At 37.7% G+C, this 21,510-nt stretch overlaps 1 protein-coding gene across 5 annotated transcripts in view; it reads right to left on the minus strand.

Annotated features, from left to right (window-relative positions):
* The window catches only part of mast1a (microtubule associated serine/threonine kinase 1a), a 44,415-nt gene that overhangs the window by 10,375 nt on the left and 12,530 nt on the right, over window positions 1–21,510 (minus strand). For all 5 annotated transcript variants that reach the window (XM_057330752.1, XM_057330753.1, XM_057330751.1 and 2 more), the window contains 8 exons: window positions 8,876–8,964; window positions 8,703–8,778; window positions 6,469–6,541; window positions 4,463–4,620; window positions 4,277–4,352; window positions 3,825–4,034; window positions 3,643–3,744; window positions 3,146–3,278 (listed from right to left, as the gene is read on the minus strand). In XM_057330752.1, the coding sequence (XP_057186735.1) occupies window positions 3,146–3,278; window positions 3,643–3,744; window positions 3,825–4,034; window positions 4,277–4,352; window positions 4,463–4,620; window positions 6,469–6,541; window positions 8,703–8,778; window positions 8,876–8,964 (917 nt within the window). The remainder of the gene's footprint in view (window positions 1–3,145; window positions 3,279–3,642; window positions 3,745–3,824; window positions 4,035–4,276; window positions 4,353–4,462; window positions 4,621–6,468; window positions 6,542–8,702; window positions 8,779–8,875; window positions 8,965–21,510) is intronic.

Below are 21,510 nucleotides of genomic sequence, written 5' to 3' on the forward strand. Positions count from 1 at the left end.
TTATATATATATACAATAAACAGGCACTGTTTTTTTTTACTATTTTCTTTACTTTTACTATGAAGAGTAAAAAATATTTTTTGTTGTTTCCTACTGTATATGTGATGTTGTATACATAGGATTTTATAGTACGTAAATGCAACAGCAACACACTGAATAATGTTGACTTTATATATACTTTTAGATACGTACATAATCCCTACGGAGCCCTTTTTGGGACATGGTGGTGGGAAAAATATGAGAGGGAAGAGAAAATATATTTTTAAAGGTTTTGCGTTATCTCACAAAACATTGCGTTCCCTCGCAAAACGTTAGCGTTCTCTCGCAAACATGATTGCGTTATCTCGCAAAACTTTTGCGTTCTCTCGCAAACATATTTGCGTTACATCCCTGTTGTCCCGCTCCGTACATTAACAATGGAGCGGTTCAGAGTAGATTCCCGTACCAATAACTCGTGAGCTAATTGTTATAACACAAATAACACATAATTCCTTAGACAATGATCTACAACCTAGTCTTCCTCAAAACGAGAATATAAATTGATCTCCTGAGCAGGTGACATGGACAAGTCCAAAGAAACCGTCTGCAAAGTGACTGTAAATCCGAAAAGCGTTACTACAAAAATAGTCATTAATAACTTAAATGTTACACACTGTGGTCTCACCAAATTCAGTTTACACATTAATGCTCTCTTGCTGAATTTAAACTGGTTTTGTTATACTAAAGTATGTAGCACTGAAGTTAATGACTATTTTTCGTAGCCTGATGATCTTCGGATTTTGCACTTTACAGACGATCCCTTCGGTCTTGTCTCAGCCGGCTGCCGACTGAGATCAATAAAAGGCTCGATTTGTGGAAAATTAAGTTAAAATTCATTGTTTTCGTTACATAGAATGAGGTGTCATTTGTGTTATAAGAACGTTTAGCTCACGAGTTATTGGTCCGGGAATCTGCGACTATAGACCAATGTTTATGTACGGAGCTAGTCTCAAACTCTGCCAGCAGGACATTAAACATGAAGTGTTTGTCAGAACTCAGAACTTTGTCAGAATGTGTTTGCGAGGGAACGCAAACATGTTTGCGAGAGAAAGCAAAAGTTTTGCGAGGGAACGCAATGTTTTGTGAGATAACGCAAAATCTTTAAAAAAATATTTTCTCTTCCCTCTCATATTTTTTCACCACCATGTCCCTAAAAGGGCTCCGTATAATCCAGTACCTCAGAGATGACGTATTTTTGTAGGCACTGGTTCCCTCGACTAAAAGCATATGCATTTTTCCCATACACTTTTGGAAGATCGCAAAAAATAAGCTCTGTGATAAACAAAGGTTTATGATGTTTACACGTTTTGTCTGTCAAGATCATCTTTACAAACTGACACCACATTTGTTACTTTTGAAGCCTAAATACAATCGGCAGAAGTAAAGAGCTAACAAGATGCTATAAACAGACTACACTTAAGGTCGCTCGATATCAACGTCACCACCACCAAGCCTCCGACAACTCTTTCAAACTTTATTAAAAATGTGTTCCCTGGTAAGTAATTACTCCGTGAATTAATCCGCATTTACGTTTTAAGAGATTTATGCCCATGTTGCATGATTTGTGAGCTTTATATGCGCGATGACGTCTAACGTCCCCGCCAAAGGAAGTAGTCGCTTTTAGCAACTTGTTAGCAACCGCCATTTTAAGACACAATAAGGCTTTAAAAAATCACAAGCGGTTTATAATTGGTGTGTTTTATGTCATAGAATAAAACGTGAAAATATTTAGAGGTTTTGTTTACCACAGACCTTATTTCGGGCGATTTACCTAAAACCCATTAAAAAAACCCTTAGACTTTGGAGCGATGGAACCGGAAGTCCTTCCAGGTTTTGCATTCAAAAATACGTCATCTCTGAGCCTCCCTATTGGCCTACTGTCTGTCTTTATTATAATTTATTGCAAAATGTAGCAGGATATTGCACAGTCAAGTCTAAAAACAACACCTTTAGTCACCAAGGCAACCGTGTAGTCTAAAGAGAAAAACCAGAAGCATTGCTGGTCTAAATATATATAAAACAACAACTCCTGAGGAAAACCATTAAAATAAAGACAACACAAACAGAAAGAAGCGTCAGCTTTATCTTTACTAGCTGAATTCAGTGTAATGACATTTGGGATTATAAACTAACGCTCTGGGCATCCTGTGCAGTCAGGAAATAGAACAAATAAAGTGAAGTGACTCAAACGTGTCAAAGCAATTTCACACCGGATTTGACGGACCCGAGCTAATGGGTTTCCCAAGTGACGCTACAGAGTCCAGCTCAAGCCGAACTGCTCACATGATAAATAATTTCCGTCTAAAATCTGCGAACTGATAAATTATGTACTGGATTTCAAATAAGACAACATTACTCTTATAGCATGCCTTAACCCAGAGTTATTGTCAGGGGAATTCTGCGCTAAACTCTGTGACAAAAATGTTCAATGAATTTAACTGAATTCTGAAAAACGTTTCCTCACAATGTAATTAAGTTTATTAAACAAACAAAAAAAGAATGTGTTTGAACTCAGGTGCCACGCATAATGCGTCAAAAAACTTCAATCGCATATCATTTCCATGATATATTCTGCAAAATAACTCGCCATTTAGATTTAAACATGGTAAAATGACCCACGTAATGACCAATGCAAAAAAATGTATGTAGTCTTATCGTTAATGCTTTATGTACAACTTCCATTTTACAAATTTATATTGATGTAAAATAAAACTGCTCAAGAATTGCGTTGCATTAGCTCACTCTGACCAGCCAGCACAAATCAGGGCCTTTTTCTAGAAAATGAGTCTGTGTTTTGTTGCCCGTAGCTGTGCACTGAGGGCAGAGAATGGACGAGTGGTTTGTTAAAGTATGTCTTTATAAAAAGCCTCATTACTCTGAGCCGACTGCTGTTTGCCAGGTTCACAGCAGCGCTAACACCTTTCCCTGCATTCCTGGCAGGAATACAAAACTCCCGACCGCTCGTGTACCCTCTTAACCTGTTTCATAGTCTCAACACAAGTTTCTCAGTGTGACCTACATTTCCCTGCCTTCATCTCTCAGGCTCGTTCTACTCTGGTTCCCTATGGAGACAAACACGTGAAGGTGTTTAATGCGTTTCTCGCACCTTCCAGAGGATCTCTGGTCAATCCGAGCTGACTGATGATGTATCGTGGGATGTCCGCTTTCATTAACTGTCCTTCTTTAGCATGGTCTTCAGCAGCCTCCAGAAGATGGTAGAATTCCTCGGGGTTGAACTCCTGAACACAGAAATCGAGGTACATTATTACACAGTTCGGTGGAATGCGTGATTCTGATTGGTCAATCGTGGCATTCTGAAAAGATTTTTTTAATAGCTGCCACCTTAAAATTCTTTCCACCTTAAAAGGTCTCCAGACAGGAGGAACAGAAATGTCCCAGCATGTTCGCACCACTGATCTATTTGATAATACCAGCCCGGGTTTTCTTACACTGAAGCCTTTCAGCACACTGCACTTTCTTCTTCTGACCTTGGTGGCCCCATCAGCTAGTTGCCATGGCGACCATAAAACGTAGGCTGAAGAAGCGACCAAGCCCAGTGGCAGGCGCTACAAGTCGCGCGTGTGTGTGTTTATGGACTCTCACCAGGCATTCAAGCAGCCGGGCGGGACGAGAGATGATGATGAAGAGTTTTTTCACCAGCTCTGTGATGAAGGTCAGCTCTGTACTCTCTGATCGCTCATAAGCCTGATGGGTAAAGAAAGCGATGAGACACTCCAACTGCCTGCGAGTTTCTAAAACTATGTTTCATTTTCACACGTGCTCACATCATGCAGAAGTCTCTCCAGGTTCTCCTGCAGCTCATAGAAGTAGACGGTGGTGATGAGGCCCTCGCGAGATTTGGTCAGGCAGTTTCGGGACAGCTCGGCGATCTGGTGGTGAATGAAACTGAGGACCCCATCGGCCAGCGGCAGCACGTTCTCGGGCGAGTACGTCTCGATGAAATCAGCCAAGCGCTCCTCCATCTGAGCCGTGGCCTGGAAACAACACACAGACAGAGTTTACATGCCATTGAATGGGGTTTTGTGGTCACAAAATTATTGACAGGTGCGGCAGAGTCATTTAGGACAGTGGAAACGAGTAAATTCTGACAAAATATATTTGTCAGCATGCAGAAAGTGTCTGTTAGGTTGTGGGTTAGGTTGGGTTTTTTTATAACTGGCTGTATATAAAAACAGCAGACATCTATACTGTAGTTAAAAGCGTGTGTCTCTCTAACCTTAGGGAACCGCTCCTTATAAACATGGTTCATCATAACAATCTCATTGTCATAGCAGGAAGGCGAGCGCCCAGGGCTATAGAGAGACAGAGAAGAAAGTCAAAACAAGAGGAAGTGAAGATGTGTGTACAGGTATGTAGCTCAGGTAAGCATAACAGCAGAAGACAGTCAGCGTGTGCACAGTACCTGAGACTGCAAGAGCGTGGCCGAACATGCGGCGACCTCCGTCCATCATCATCGGTGATGCTCTCTGTGCTGCCGAAGTGTTTGGACAGGAAGTGCAGCTCGTCCAGCGTGGGCTGAAAGGGCAACTGATGCAGCCGCTCCTGAGACGAGCTGGAAGACTGATGAACAAAAACACAATTTACTGCATACATGTTTATACACCGCCATAGACTGTATACATTGTCATTCGTGACACAAGGGACGAAACATTCAATTCATATTTTTTGCAGTGATGACTAGATGTTATCTATGTTCGTCTAAAAAAATCTACTTTGTATTCATAGTGATTTAAAGTAACTCATTTGTGACTAAAAATGTAAAGTTGCACCAAAACTGAAAACTCTTTTGTGTGAACTATTGCTTTAAGATTTCTCTAAGACGTGGCCTTAAAGGAACAGTTCATCCCAAAATAAAAAATTGTGTCATCATTTACTCGCCCTCAAGTTGTTCCAAATCTGCATAAATGTCTTTGTTCTGATGAACACAAAGAAAGATATTTGGAAGAATGCTTGTAACCAAACAGTTCTTGGCCACCATTGTTGAAAAATGTAGGAAACATATTTTGAAAAATGTAGGAAAGCAAACAGTTCTGGGGCGCTTTTGACTACCATCGTCATTTTTCCTACTATGGTAGTCAATGGTGGCAAAGAACTGTTTGTCTCTGTGTTCATCAGAACAAAGAAATTTCTATAGATTTGAAACAACCCGAGGGTGAGTAACTGTTCTTTAAGCCTAAATCACAGCATTGTCACATATTTAGAGCAAAACACAAGTCGGTTTCTTATACAGTTTTCTCAAGTGGTTTCTATTGAAAAGGTCATGATGCCCTCGATCTGTCTAATTTAAATTTATGTGTTTCTACAGTAATCCAAGCCAGTCTAAATATAAGTATGAATAAAGATCACTAACCTAAATAAGCCAAATAACTTGAGTGAACTGTACAATTAAGTTGTGTAAAACAGTCTTGTGGTAATGATTCTGGCCGCCATTTAGGAATCCCTTGCATTTGAGAGTGAATGCTTTTGGCTTTCATTACAAAAATCTAACTGTAAAGTCAATAAAATGCTGAGGGAAACTAAATTTCTCGCTCACCATCACTGACCAAAGCATACACACTACAACCTCTGCAAACACACAAACCAATGGTTCATCATTTTAGGTGTATACATGTCTACTATTGGGCTCTCAAATCTACGTATTAGGTTGGAGAATGACTATTGTCACATGAATGAAACATAATTTGTTTTTTCCAGGAAGTTGGAGGAGGGGCATACCAAAGGGCGTGTCCTTTTTTAGGTTGCTTTTAGCCTAAAGACCCCATGATATGAAATAAAAAGTGTTACATTTTTATGCATTTGGCATGGATCTTTTCCATAAAATGCAAAAACTGAAATATTTATAAACATGGTAATGTAACGCCGCTGAGATATCTATATTCATGAGAATGTGAATTCGAGCTCATTAACTCAGTGCTTGCAAAAATAAACATTTAGAAGCTCCAGAAGTTTTTTTTTGTTTGATCTAAAAAACAGGTGGCAAGATTTACAATGAAAACAGCTAAAGAAACAGAAATACATATACACTAAATAATCAATTTTATTCCCTTTTAAATTCTGAGTTACAGTAAATCAAAAGGATTTTAAGTTGCAAAAGGTTCTTGTATATAGTGCCAAAATGGGCTTTAACATATACAGTATATTTGACCTATTCTGACTTTATTCTGATTCATTCTATTTTAATTCGATTCAGCTTGTCTTTCATTTGCACTCAACCCATTTATATTCACAAGCAGCTAACATCTCATCCTGCACATAAGAGATTTTATGGATGTGTCTGGAGCTTCTGAGACACAGAGTGTGTGTTTTAAGACACGGTGGTGGTCTAGTTCGTTTCAACCAAACAATTACATCCCATGTCAGTGTTGAAGATGGTGAGATAATCTATAGATTAGCCCACTTCTTCTGTACCGTTGAGCTTGGTGTGTTGGTTCCATATCCAGAAGAAGGAAGAGAGGCCAGGGACCAGCGCCTGCCATCAGCCCTATAGTGAGAGATAGACACACAGTAAGAGAGATGATCATACATGAATATCAGCATATTGCAGTGGCATCCACCAGCAGGGGTCTAATGGGACCATGCTGACCAGCCAAAACACAGCCCGGTGACAAACACCATGAGATTGTCTACCAATGACTGACATTAATGGTGTAACATTAAATGTGACTATTTTAGATCCTGACTGGAGGTATTACAGTGTTTTGTGAGGAGAGTTTGATGGTCCTTTTCATGAGGTACCATTGTTTAATGTGGCAGCAGGTTGCTAAGCAACCAGCACATTTCTGCACTGTTTAGTGTTGATTTCAGTGAGGCTACATTCCCAGTAGGCTCTTTAAAACTTTCATCCTACACAATTAAAGGGACCACGTTCAAAAGAGTACCTGCATGCTAAAAACCAAAGATCTACTTAAAGACAAATAATATTTTACCTATGTAAATTTCCATAGCAAAGATGCAAAATGGTGACTATTAATAGGAGCGACAATAGTGTTTGTGTTTAATTATTAAAAACAATTCAACTTTATTTTAATTCTAAAGTATCTTTGCGGAAATATGCATTTTTTAGTACAACAAAATACTTCAATAAATATAACAAAATATTTTAGTGCTATTTTTTACAAAAACATCCCTATATAGAGAGAGAAATACAAACATGCAGAAAATAATAATAATAATAACATTATTAATTTAAATATTTTTGTTATGTAAATCATATATAAACGATATACAGTACATCAAATATAAAAAGATATAAAGTATATAAATAACTTCTTAGCGTTAGTAAGAGAATGACATTAAATAACACTAAACTTGTCAAAAGAGACACATGCAGATAAATAATAATAATGACATTATTCATAAAAATATTTTATTATGTAAATAATATATAAATTACATAAATATGAAGAAATTATTTAAATAAAAATAATATATGTATTTAAATAAATATAAATGTAACATAATTTACAGTATATAAATAACTTCTAGCATTAGTAAGGGACATTAAGGTTCAAAGCACTAAAATAAATGAACTCTAAACTTGTCAATCTAATCCATCCATCTATCTGTATTCTGAGACATACTGCAGCAATGAACTCAACTGTATTATCTCTGTCAAGAGCTGTATTTTATTTCTCATGTTTTCCGTGTGGCGGTAGCACTATGCTTTTGACACAATTGATGATACATGTAGTACAACCATCTCAAGATCAAGACTAATATTAGCTAAATCCAATATTAGCCCTCGCAGGGCACGGGTGCATTAGACAGGAAAGAACGCATTGATCGATCCAGTATCTCTCCTTTACACTCGTCTTTTAGACAAAAGGCCAGGTGACGGCCTGTCGATCTCAGAGGAAAGATAGGGAGTTGTGCGAGTTAGCCGTCTGGAGAATCTCATTCTTCTGTCTCCTAAACAGCTACTGTAGATTTAGCATCACCAAACCTCAATGAATCTGTTTAACATCCATTAATCCTGCCTAACTAAATCTCTTAAATATCTGTGAAGATACATCTTTTAACAGAGACAAACATTTTGTTCACATTGCACGCAAACCTAATTCTTTTTTTTATCCGATTTGTGGCACTGACTGTCTGTGATTTTATTTAGCAAGTTTTGGAGATTAATCTGTTTGTCCAGATTACTAAATAAACCACTTGAAAAGCTTTTGGACGGTTCAAACAACCTATAATTTGAATAAATGTATTTATATATACAGTACGTTTTCATTTTATTACTCTATACCAAGGGTTCTCAACCTTTTTGACTCCAAGGCCCCCCACTGTATTCTACAATATTCATAGGCCCCCCTCGCACTTACAAAACTCACAATTTCTACCCAATAAAGTTTTTTATAGCTTGACATTAACTGGAAAAAACTTTATTAATAATATCTTGGAAATATCTTGTTTTTTAGTTTTTCTTAATGTATTTTAATGCTTGTTTCAATTTAAAATATTAGTCATCTTGAGGCTCCCTTGGAAGTAAGCTGAGACTCCCCCCCGTGGGTCATGGCCCCCCTGTTGAGAACCACTGCTCTATACAATGGATTTAAGTCAGATATGACAAAAAATGTGTTTTGCAGTCTCAAGATACTGTATACAAAGAAATGAGTTGAACAGCCGACTGGCTGGCTGTTTGTTACCTTCTGGAAGATGCAAAGGAGAAATGGGCCGGAGCGCTGGGCGAAAAGGTCCTGGGACTGTCCAAAGGACTGCTTCCTGTTAGCATTGTGAATGACAGACACACATGGACTTAATAGCTCATGTGAAGTATTTCTCATGGGTGCAGATCATGTGATTATGGAAGAAGACTCACCTATGTGTCCTGGTAGAGGAGAATGTGGGCGTGGCAGGGTGGGAGATGTGCTGGTTAGGATCAGACTCTTCCTGTTACTGGTGCGACAACTGAAAAGCAAACAAACACACAACTATTATACACTCCTGGGGGAATAAGGATGAGTGTGTGTGGTCAAGGAAAATGATTTAAGTTTTTGAATAGGAATCTAAAACCTGTAAATGAATAAATCTTAAGATCAAATCAGATATGCAGAATTATGTCTTAAAATCAAGAATTTAACGTGACCTAACAAGTCACACCAGTATCCTGATCCATCTTAAACAAAAAATTCAATAAATTACTTCCGACCTCTGAAAACTGCTGAGTCACATGGGAAATAAAGTTACAGCGAGTGAAGCCAGACACAAGGATGTAAAACAAGATGCTGCCACAGCAACATTGCCGACAGCCTCCAAAAGAAAAATCAGCCCTGTCATTGGCCATCTAAGCCTTCATCACATCCAATGAAACACAAACTCCCTGAGACGTCCAATAACCTAATTTCCTGACATGATGCAATAAACTGAAAGTTCATTTCCATATAATGTGAAGAATAAATTGAAGACTATTTATAGGGTTTGTTCATCACACCTGATCACATGTGTACATTTGTGTGTGTGTGTTTGTGCATTCTTTCCTTTGTGAGTATTGATGGAAATCTTGAGGGATTCACGTGTCACACTGTTCTCGGTCTTGTTTGATCGTTTTTCTGTGGTGTCCCCCCCCCACTAGCTTTGCTTTTATCTGATTCTTGTAGTACCTGAGGCTAAATATGACCTATACACTCCTGTTTTCAAGTATGTGTGCAGAGCAGAGAAAATAGAAGCTCAAATCACGTGAGACCTGTCAATAACCTATCTGGGGTGCATTTTACAAAAAACTGTTTTCATAAACCTGTTTACAGAAAACTAAGGATTCTGTATTGATGACAGTATTACTAATAAATCACAATTTCTTGTGAACCTACAACACACACGCACACACTCGCGCGCACACGCACGCACGCACGCACGCACGCACACACACACGCACGCACACACACACACACACACACACACAAGTCTGACTGTTATCTTTCTTTACAACGATATAAAAAACTGCATAATTACCACAAATATTACTCAATTTCTATACAACATAAACAGTTCACAGCATACACATTTTCTATTGATATAATACTGGTTGTTAGAATCCACCGTCACCCTATAAATGACTTACCTCTCATGAAACAAAATATATGGTAATATACTGGATAATATAATGCAACAACATATTAAATAATACATTTTCCTACATTGGAACCAAGTGCTTATATTTTCAATATACTGTATGAGTAACAGCAATTTCTGTATTGTTTAATATATATTGTATACTGTACCTAGTAGGTCACACTTTATTTTAAGGTCCAATTCTCGCTATTAACAAACCATTAAGTACGACTTTTGCCTCAATAAACTCCTAATTTGGAGCTTATTAATAGTAAGTATGATAGTTGTTAGGTTTAGGTATTGGGTAGGATTAGGGATGTAGAATATGGTCATGAATATGTGCTTTATAAGTGCTAATAAAAACAGCCAATATTCTAATAATACGCATGCTAATAAGCAACTTGTTAATAGTGAGAATTGGTCCCTATATTAGAGTGTTACCATATAACAATGTGTTGTTCTACAGTATATATTATTAAACATATTAAATGATTTAATATTTTTACAGTTAAAATATAGAAAAATGTGCTAATTTGCACAATAAAGGCTTCCACAAAACCTTTATATCTCACCAAAGATATTACATCATATCAGAACAGAGAGAGAGCGAGAGAGAGAGAGAACAGTGAAATATTTAGCAGAAGTGCATTAATATCGGCCTCCAGGAAGTAGTAAGTAATGTTCTCCTTCAAACCTCTTACGAGACACAGAGAGTGAGACAGGAGACAAGCTGAGAAAGGGTGTCTAATTGTCCTGAAGCCTCTTCATCGTCTCTGTTACACACATTCCTCTATAACGCACTACAAAGGGCCAAATTCTTATTTTCATAATCCCTCTGCCTAGAGGTCACTGACCTTATTTTTATACCTTTCACCTCTTCCGTTGTCTCTCAACCTGTCTCTCATATTTCATCTCTTCTTGCCAATCTGCCTCTCTCTGTTCCTCCCATCTTTCCTGTGTGTCTCTGTGTGTCTCTCTCTCTCTTTCTGACTCTCACTCAATGAGCTTGGTAAGGATGTCTGATTGAGCAAATGTCTGTTTTAATCACTTGTTCTCTTTAAAACACAAATGAACACAGGAAGAAACAAGCGTGTGTGTGTGTGAGTGTGTGAGTCGCTGTGCATATGCTTGATCCCTGCTGGCTCTTGGCTCTATCCTAAGAGTGCCATAAATCACGGACAACGAAGCTGCACATACACGCACATGAGACACCCGTCGAGAAAAACAAACCCCACTGATGCTCCAGCTCCTCTAATGCTGGCAATCACAGACCGACAACCAAAAACAAGACTACACACGCAGAACTGACACTAACATCAACATTCAACCAATTTAGTATTGGTTTATTTAAAAAAAAGGCCTAAAAGCCACTTCCGGTTTGTATTTTATTGATGACAGTAGCCAAAGGGAGGAATTATTGTTGATAGCACAATTTTGACAGCTGTCTCTATTTATTTCTATTATTATGGAAAAGAGCAGTTATGATCTTCTTTCACAATTCACATTCAGAGAGCGGTAGTGCTCATTTTCATTTGTGGACTGAACTGTTCCTTTAAGCAATAACATGACAAGATTTAAGATTCAGAACGGGCCCTCAGTAGTGAACTCAAGCCACTTGTTACTATAGCAACCGTTTGAGTAAAAATGTAAAGCGTTGCGCCATTTGCCAACTAAACATTTTGCATCCAATATGGCTGATAATCTGTGAACGGCTCAGTTTGAAAATATGAGCCGAGATTTAACTTCTGAGTGTTAGTCATTGAAGGAGGAATTGCTGTAATATACAGACCTTACAACATTATATCTATTAAAAATAACGTGAAAATTCATCATGAAAGCCAATGCAAAACGTGCCCAGTTGGAAAAAAACATTACGTCTCATTAAAATACAATTGCGTATTTAAATGTGTTTTTGAATCTAACTAGAATCACATTCGAGAATAATAGTAATTACAAGAAATAGAAAATTGAAATTAAAATGAAAGAAAATACATTATAAAGCAATGATAATTTGGAAGAAAAAATATTCAAAATGATTCTATCTGTATTTTTATTAATGCAAAAAAGAAAATCTGTTTTTTTTCATTTAGATTTGGGGTGACGTGACATGGACAGTTTTGTGTGATTTGTCCAAGAAAAGCACATGGAAATGTGAGAGTTTCACAGGACTGTCTGTGTGTGTTCAGTGAACCATTGAGCAGACTGAGGCTCAGTGACATTCTGAAATGTATATATTCAGAGATAAAGAAAAGGAAAAAATCTGACAAAAGAAAGCGCATGGGCGAAGAAAAAAATGAATAAATTAAGAAAAGGCATTAGGTTTGAGAGAACGAAGTAATAGCTTTAAATAGCTTTTGCTCTTGTCAGTTGAATTCTCCTGCCCTGACACACACACACACACACACACACACACACGCACACACACACGCACACACACACACACACTCACACACAGGCTTTGGTTGACTATCCCCGTGGGGACAGTCCATAGGCGTAATGTTTTTATACTGTACAAACTGTATATTCTATCCCCTATCCCTAACCCTATCCCTAAACCTAAAGATCATAGAACACTTTTTGCATTTTTAGATTTTTAAAAAATATTGTTCTGTACAATGTATTAGCTTTTTTGCCCGTGGGGACCTCAATTTTGGTCCCCACGGTGACACGAGTCCCCATGTGTTGGTGTGTATTCAGGTTTAGGTCCCCACCGGGATATACATACATGAACACAAATCAAACTCAGCTAATCTTCCTGCAACATTAAACATTTGTAGGTCACGGTAGGGCCAGAGGTTACCATGAAGACTAAACCAATCACAATTATAACCTGCTTAGACTCTCAAAGGACACAAAGAAAAAAAGTCACACAGAGACTCAATTAATAAACACAAATATTAATGGTATTAATGGGGTAGTTCTCCCAAAAATAAAAATCAGTCATCATTTATTCACACTCATCTCATTCAAAACCTGTATATGACTTTCTTCTGTGAAACACAAAAGAAAATATTTTGAGATATGTCTCAGTGGTTTTTTCAAAACGTACGAAGATAATGTGCAGTCATAAACCAGAGGTGTAAAGAGTACCTGAAAACCATACTTAAGTAAAAGTACAGATACCTTGCAGTGAAAATTACTCCATTACAAGTTACAAGTCACCAATTTCAAAACGACTTCAGTAAAAGTCTTAGAGTATCTGATTTTAACAGTACTTGAGTATCTTACTCGTAGGCTCAAAGAAGCACTAGTCCTCAACACTTAAGAGACACGTCAGTGAAAAACTAGAAACAGTCGATTCGTGAGGAGAGCAATCGCATTTATTTTCTTAAATCATAATAAGACTGAACACCTCAAAATTGCAACAAATCATGGCCGACATCATAACCTACTGTACGTCTATTACAAACACCCACTCTTTGACTTTCTTGTAGCTTTAAAATGTACACTTATACAATAACACTGAAAGGGACTTTACAGGAACCGCAACTTTATGTTTGCTTAGTAACTGAAGATATATCTGAAAGAATCCAATCATTAAATAATAATAATATAGCATTTAAGATTTATTAAGATATGTCTGGTAAAGTGATCACATGTTGTAATGGAAAGATCTCTGTCAGGAAATCTTTCTTTGCAATTGAGACACAGTTAGACATTTGACATACAAACCTCATCAATGGTGACAAACAATCATGAATGAGTTTTGTACTATGTACCCAGCATGCATTGCAGCATGAAGCTGTTCAGTTGATTGTCACCATTGTTGAGATTCATATGTGGATTGTTCATTTCTCTGTGTCCGACTCATTCTATAGGTTAATATTTTGTCTATATAGTGTGAGAGCACTTTTGAAAGTTTAAATACTACACATTCTTTTTACTGGTTTACATCACTTCATGGCAATAGTCCCACCACATGGTCAAATTTTGAGCAAACATGTTTAGAGCACATTTAGGAAGAGTTAGTTTTAAAAACAAGAGCTTTTGTAGATGTGTGACCTACAGTAACTAGCTGGCAACAGTGTTGCCAATATATTACTGTAGAAATAGCGTGTAAGGGCTAACCGTGTATAAACCGCCAGCGATTGACATCTACCTGATACTGCACTCATATTCATATAAAGAAGCCATGTTGACAAGTTTTTGTAAGTTAGGGCAAAATCCACAAGATTGTAGTACCTTCATTGCCCTGTAAATGGCAATATTAATTATAAGATAGGTGCCATGCAAAATGTAATGTGTAATTGCATTAGTCATTACAAATGTAGTGGAGTAAAGAGTACATATACTTGTTCAAAAATGTAGTTAAGTAGAGAGTAAAAGTTGCTAATATCTTTAATACTCAGTACAACTACAAAGTAGCCAAAAAGATACTTAAGTAAAGTAACTAAGTACATTTACACCAATACTTTACACCACTGTCATAAACACATTATTCCTTATACATTATACCTGTCAATCAATCTACCGTTGAGATGTGATGACTTGTGAGTGACGGGGATTTGGCGCGATAAAGAACCAGATTTTGTTAATTGAAGCGATCGCAATGCCAAAGTGGCCCAAATATATGTTGCTCGGTAATGGGAGAGTAACTCAAATCTCACAACGTGGATTACACATGTGGTTACAGACGACTCGAAGACTTTGTAAATATAACTTTAACTGATCAGAGTTACATAAAACATAATTTCGACATTCTGTGACTTGTCTGACTTGACCTTTTTTCTATGCAGTAAACGGGATGAAAGTCATTCGGAGATCTAAATTCTCCAAGAGTGAATCTGCTTTGCTATAATATTCTGTAATTTTGTACGGACCAAAGCAAAAAATCCTTAAATTGTCTTCAAACAGCATTGGCATACTGAGCAGTACTGTGGTCCATTTCAACAGTACTGCATTTCATCTGGATTCAGCTAGTGTACAAGAGAAATTGAATTCAGCATGTGAGCCGTCTTTATTATCGGACATTTATAAGCTTCACGAGGTTTATGGGAGAACTTTAATCAGCTGTATTTCAGAGCATTCTCTCTTCCTGCACTGGTTTAATTCAGTTCTCTCCCAACGCTGTCAGACACAAAACACATCATGTCAGACTAAAGGGATGCCGTTTAATCTTGTTTTCAAACTGTTTGTGGCACATCTACCACACAACAATTGCTCTGTGAAAATCTAATCCCGATAAACCTGATCTTGATTGGATTTAATTGATTTAGCGTACTTTTAGCAATTAGCCACCATTAACACCAATAATTGTTTGTGTAAACAGGGACTGTGGACAGTGCGGACATTATTTCAGCGATGTCTTAGCCTACGGTGAGCAATACTGATAATAAAGATAATAAAATCAGAGATAAATCCTACTGGAAAATCCAATTTACTGTACTGCATATTTGCAAACAGTGCCAAACCTTTACATATGCCTTTAACTTTCTTTATTTTAAAGTCCCCCTGTACGGGATAACCTACACTTTAAAAGTCATCTTTGATCATCAAAACTTTTTCCTGTTAAAACAATTTCTTCATACTCTAAAATGCTTGCTTTATTTAGTATATGTAGTATATTAGTATATTTAGATTCATGAATATGCAAATTAGTCCCCGCCTCCACTCCATCACACCAGCTCAGACTACCTGATCCACTCAGCAAACTGTGTGACGTGATTGCTTACAACATGTTTGTGAGTAGAAGTAGCAGATTGACTAGGAGACATTTGCAAGCAGGACTTCAAAGGACGTTTCATAGAAGTGTGTTAGATGTATGCGCGCACACACACACAATTTCAGTGTATTACACAGAACAGCTTTCACAGCCGATGTTAAAGTCATGGAAGCTGTTATTTGACCGTTGGACATCTTAGAATGTGTGTAGCTGAATTCTTATTACCAGCTGTAGGACTGTGATGGAAGTAAATGTTTAAAATCTCTGAGAACCAAACACTACTCCAGCGGCTCTTCCTCTTCTCTAAAGAAGGCCTCGCCCCTTTTTTGGCGTACTCCTTTGGGTGGAGGTTATTCAAAAACTCGTAACAGTGACATCATTTACCCGGGAAGTAAAGGGCTGTAGTCTGATTCCAGCCGTTCTCTGTAGTCCTTGAAAAGCGAATTCTGTTAAAGACAATATCTCGCTTGGATATTATTTATGCTCTAACAGCATTACACACTAACTAAAGTTTGAAAAATGGCATCACGGGGAACGGCACCTTTAATGTCAGTTCATGCATACGTTAGATTGCATTTGTTTGGCAGTGGACGAGTGGTTTCTTCTAAGTTTCACTGCACATTGGCTCGACATAATAATGCAGAGAGTAAATAAATGCTTGACAGAAATGACACATGCTGACGTGCAGTACATGGATGTAAGTGTTTTCAGACGTTTCAGTGTGGATGGGCAGTGTTTGGGAAACGCTTGAAAACGCTAGGTGTGGACAAAGAGCGTTTTGAAAATGAAAACTCTGTTTTCAAATTAAAACGCATCTGTAGACAGAGTGTAAACATCTTCTCAACCGACTTGAATTGTCACATATTATGATCGATTTTCAACCGGCTCTGGGTGAATCCTTACATACCTAGAAAACAGGGGTGGTTTTTGAGACCGCGTTTTCTTTACCGAACATCAGTTTTATGAAGAAAAAATCAGCATGTTGTTGACTAATGAATTTGCACAAGCTTTGTTTTCAAGCATATTAAAAACACCAGACATATAAACAACATTAAAAACTTGATTTGCACCACAGGGTGACATTAAATTGTTCCTAAATCTCTGTTTGTGTCAAGATCTCAATAAATATTTCTGAATGTTTTATAACAACAATGTCTTTTTTGTGACTGAGAATAGAATGAACTGAACAAATCTGATCCGCTGCTATATGAGACAGTTTATGAATGAATCAGCCCTGAATGAAGTCGACAGTGCCATGAACTGATTTAGGGTCAGTGACCTGAACTCTTTTGCACTCAGAATCACAGGATCAACATCAAATCAAACAAAAACATGGCAGATTATTGCTGCAGATCAACAGGCTTAAAAACTAAAACGACAAATGAACCTTTACAGTTTTTTTGGCAGTGCTTTCATTTCCTGAGCTGAGATTTGGAGATGATTGCTGTAGGGTTGTGAAGTCATGTCAGTGTAAGGTACAAGACATGGTGTAAGGATATATTAAAGTTAAGTGATCTGAAGAGATATCTGAAGTCATCTTATACAGTATATCTGATTTCACCATATGAGAGTTTTGTAATACTTTCTCTAATGCTTTCTCTGTAACGTTACAAAAAAGAAAATCTTAGAGCTTAAACTTATGCATATTCTTCAAAGTAAACCGTATTTCCAAAAAGTGCTGGATATTACACAATAATATAAAGTCATATTTATATATTTGCTTTTTTCCGGGGTTTTTTTGTCAAAGAAACCATTGAGTCAAGCAAACAACCATGACTGCCAAGTAAATATTATGACTATTCCACATGTCACCCAACGTATTTCAGGATAGATCTTTCACACCTCAGTCCCTACCAGTGATGTAGTCTACATGATACGCAGGTATACGCCGTATACCCACTAGAAAAGATCAAGCGGGGTCCCGGGGTCAAGTCCCGGGGTCGCCAGTGTATCATACTTTCTGATGTTAACTCACCCCCACTTTTAAAACCACTGCGTATTCTTTAATAAAATGAGCATATTTGTTATCATTAAAATAACTGTAAGAGGATTATTGGCATATTAAATTGTATCTAACTAACCAACTTCACAAACGTTTTTGTGTGGTGAATCAATAAATGAGGGAGAAAGAGAGAGACAACTTATACTACAATGTTCATAATTGTTTTAGATGATAAGAGATGAGAACTCCTGGCCAGCCTTGTGAAAGTCAGGCTAGTGTTTCTCAAACTTTTTCTGCCATTCCCCACTTTGGGGGTAGGGAAGGGTTCGGAGCCCCACCCGTCCCCAATCGCCCCAACAAAATGGTAAAAAACGTTAGGTCCACTGTCTGTCTTGGTTTTGTCTGCTGGTGCCGAATTTCCAGTTATCTTTTCATTCCATGTCACAAACTTATCGATTGCTAATTGTTATACCCGCTACCGACTCTCCACATTCAAGTTTTTGTTCCGCTTCAATTAACATTCTGACGTGAAATCATTCTTGTAGGCAACTATGGTTCCACGTGACATTTTCTTTGCAGTCTGATGTTTTTCTAAGTAAGGCTTACATTTAAAAGTGTTGTTGTTTTTTGAGTGTATGGTCAATACATAAAGGAATTTATAGAGATGGGCACAAAATGACCAAATTTCCTCCCGTTTGTCGCGCCCCACTTGTCATGTCTCTATTCCACACCAGTGCGACCCACCCCACACTTTGAGAAACGCTGGGCTAGAGACACTGCCAGCAATCTATAAGTGCAACTGGTGCTTGACAAAACTGCACAAATGTTTATTGTTAATTATTATAGTTAACTATCAATGTATGTCAATAGGCGCAACATAAGTGTGACCCAGTGTGTGGAAACTAGGATAAAAATCGAGTTATTAGTGACGAGCATCAGAGTTTGATTTAAACCATTTAATTTTGTTTAAATTTAATTTCAGTATGATTTACTGTAAGTCTTTGACATGGCCTTAGTCAGTCAAAACTATATGAAAATCTAAAGATTATACTTTCACAGGATATTCTTTACATTATGTTGGTTGTCCTGCTGAAAAAATAATAGAACCCTGTCCAAAACACAATAGATGCAGATGGGAATCAATAGAACACTCATTAATGCCCAAAACATTTTTTTAAATTTTGTAAAAGAACAATTTGTGGTTCATAGGGCTGCCATAACACACGCAGTTTCTGCCAATCTCATATTAATCTTGAGTACCTATAGAGTAGTATTGCACACTTCGTATCTTCGAAGAGTATTTGGTTTGATCACATTTCTAAAAGATAGATACAGCTGTACGATAATTTCCGGAAAAACACGACGTCCTGGGGGTGTACGGGGGGAGGAACTAAATAACGAGCACACAATAGCCTGCCCTACATCATCGCATTATCCCTGCATAACTATTGATTCACTATAAATTTGTGTTGTTTAGATTATGCACGTATGCGCCGATTGCCATCCAAACACAGACATATGACTTAGTTTCACTTACCGCATGCTGTTCATGTCTGGCATTTTTTAGCGCTGGGACCGCTCCATCTATCAGTTTCAAATGATCTGCGTTATATTTACCATTTATATAACATCCATCACTGAAATGCCGTGAACAAACAGACACACCTAAACTTCACCATCGCAAGATAATCGAGTTGGAGGCCCATGCACAGGCAATCTTGATGGTAAGCGAGTCTCGCTCGTCAGTTGGCGCGTGGGCGGGCTCTTTCTTTCGCCTTGCCGTGGTTTTCTGGGAGAATGGCCAATAAAAGGAATAGGATCCCTGTTACGAAACAGGGATCCAGACTTATAAAAAACTTTCCGAAACAAGTTGGAGTGCTGGGGGAGTGTGTCAAGCACAGAAATACTACGTCATACGTACAACTCGTTTTTTGACAAGTTGACCATGTTAACACCCATTGACTCCCATAGTAGGAAAAAAACAATGGTAGTCAAAAATGCCCCAGAATTGTTTGCTGTCCTACATTCTTCAAAATGACTTCTTTTATGTTCAACAGAACAAAACAAATGATACAGTAATTTTTCCTACTATGGGAGTCAATGGGTGTTGATCTCTGTTTGGTTATAAGCACTATTCCAAATATCTTTCTCTGTATTCATTTACGTTTACATTTATTCATTTGGCATTTCAGCCAGTGAAGTGAAATCAGGAGGGGTGTTACATGGGTTCTTTAAGGCTGATTGAAAACAGAACAATTTCATCAGAACAAAGATATTTATACACATTAAGAACAACTCGAAGGTGAGTAAATGCTGACAGAATTTTCATTTTTGGGAGAAGTATCCCTTTAATCCCTTTATGAGAAGCCTGCATGTTTAACATTGTAAGTAAGTCAGAATGCATGAAACACTGTTGCATCCCCCTTAATAGTAATAGTAGTAAACCAATAGAATTTATGTAATACTATTTTTTAGCAGGGTGGGTTTATGTAGAAATAGTACATCACAAATAAACGACTTTATAGCTGGGTTTTCACATGGATCACGAATGTGCATTGAAAATTGCCAGCTGATAAAACCTGTGCTTGGTTGTGTATATACCATCTAAGGCTAAATGTAACTCTTAACTAGCTGAGTTAGACATTGATTAACAAAACCAGCAAGTCCACCCAGCTGTCATTGGCTATTGAAATCTTGCTTGCAATAAATCTTTCAGAATGCTCCTGATTACATATAGAGGCATACTCTATGCCTACTCGTGAGTGTGGTGGTGCTCATGGGTTGTCGATCTGGGACGGGCGAGTAGGCTGGGGGGGAAATAAGAGTATACTCACTACAAAAAACTAGACTACACAACTGGTCCCTTCAATCTCCTTTCCGTCTCTCGTGTTCTCATTCTGTCTCTAATATATGTCAGCAGAGAGAGAAGAAACAAGCTGTAGACATCAAGTTAAAACCCGCACTTGGCAAGAGAAGTTTAGAATAAAGAGAAAGTGGAAGTGAGTAGCAGGTGTTGAAGAGAGCAATAAACCACTCTGCTCTTCTCAAATTTAGGCCAAGATGTCTCCTCGGGCTCTGCTCTTCATGTTCATCTCATTCATATTCCCTCGCCATATTTCTCTCCGTCTGCTTTTCTTTTTGTCCATAATAGCATTTGAGATTCAAAGCAGCTCATATTACAAAGGACAAATTGTTTTTGAAGATCATCAACGCAGCACAAATTGTCTATTCTCAATCATTCTCTAGTTATACTGTACTTAACCATTCCAACGATAATATTAATGTACATTAAAGAAACTTTCACTTGTTTTAAGCTAAATTTACTTTAATAAGTTTTATGCTGGCCATGCTTTATAAGGAGACGGTTCATTTGTTCGGTATTTTTATTTTTATAGAGTTCGGATTGTTCCCCCCGTATGTATTTGTAGAGAATCGAGCTATTTTTTCTAGAAAAGGTCAAAGATATTTTATATGGCCCTTTTAAAACAAGTGGAAAAAATTGCTAGTGGAACCAAATAAAATATCCTTATATTCAAGATTCTAAAAAACAAACCACTCTGTCATACACACGCAAACACATTTTCTGGCAGAATGTCACTAATCTAAGCTAAGCAGAATCAGTGTGGACAGAATGGAGCGCCATGGGAGACAGCCACAGATAAAGTAAGAGAGAGAGAGAGATTTGAGCACACTGCGTACAGACCAGCACTCACGTGTGTTCAAAGCCACTTTAATCTCTCCTGTAACACACATCAGACACATTATTGCACAACCATAAGGGGACACACAACATCCACCACAG

The sequence above is a fragment of the Triplophysa rosa genome, linkage group LG4 (genome assembly GCF_024868665.1).
Source record: "Triplophysa rosa linkage group LG4, Trosa_1v2, whole genome shotgun sequence".
Lineage (NCBI taxonomy): Eukaryota > Metazoa > Chordata > Actinopteri > Cypriniformes > Nemacheilidae > Triplophysa > Triplophysa rosa.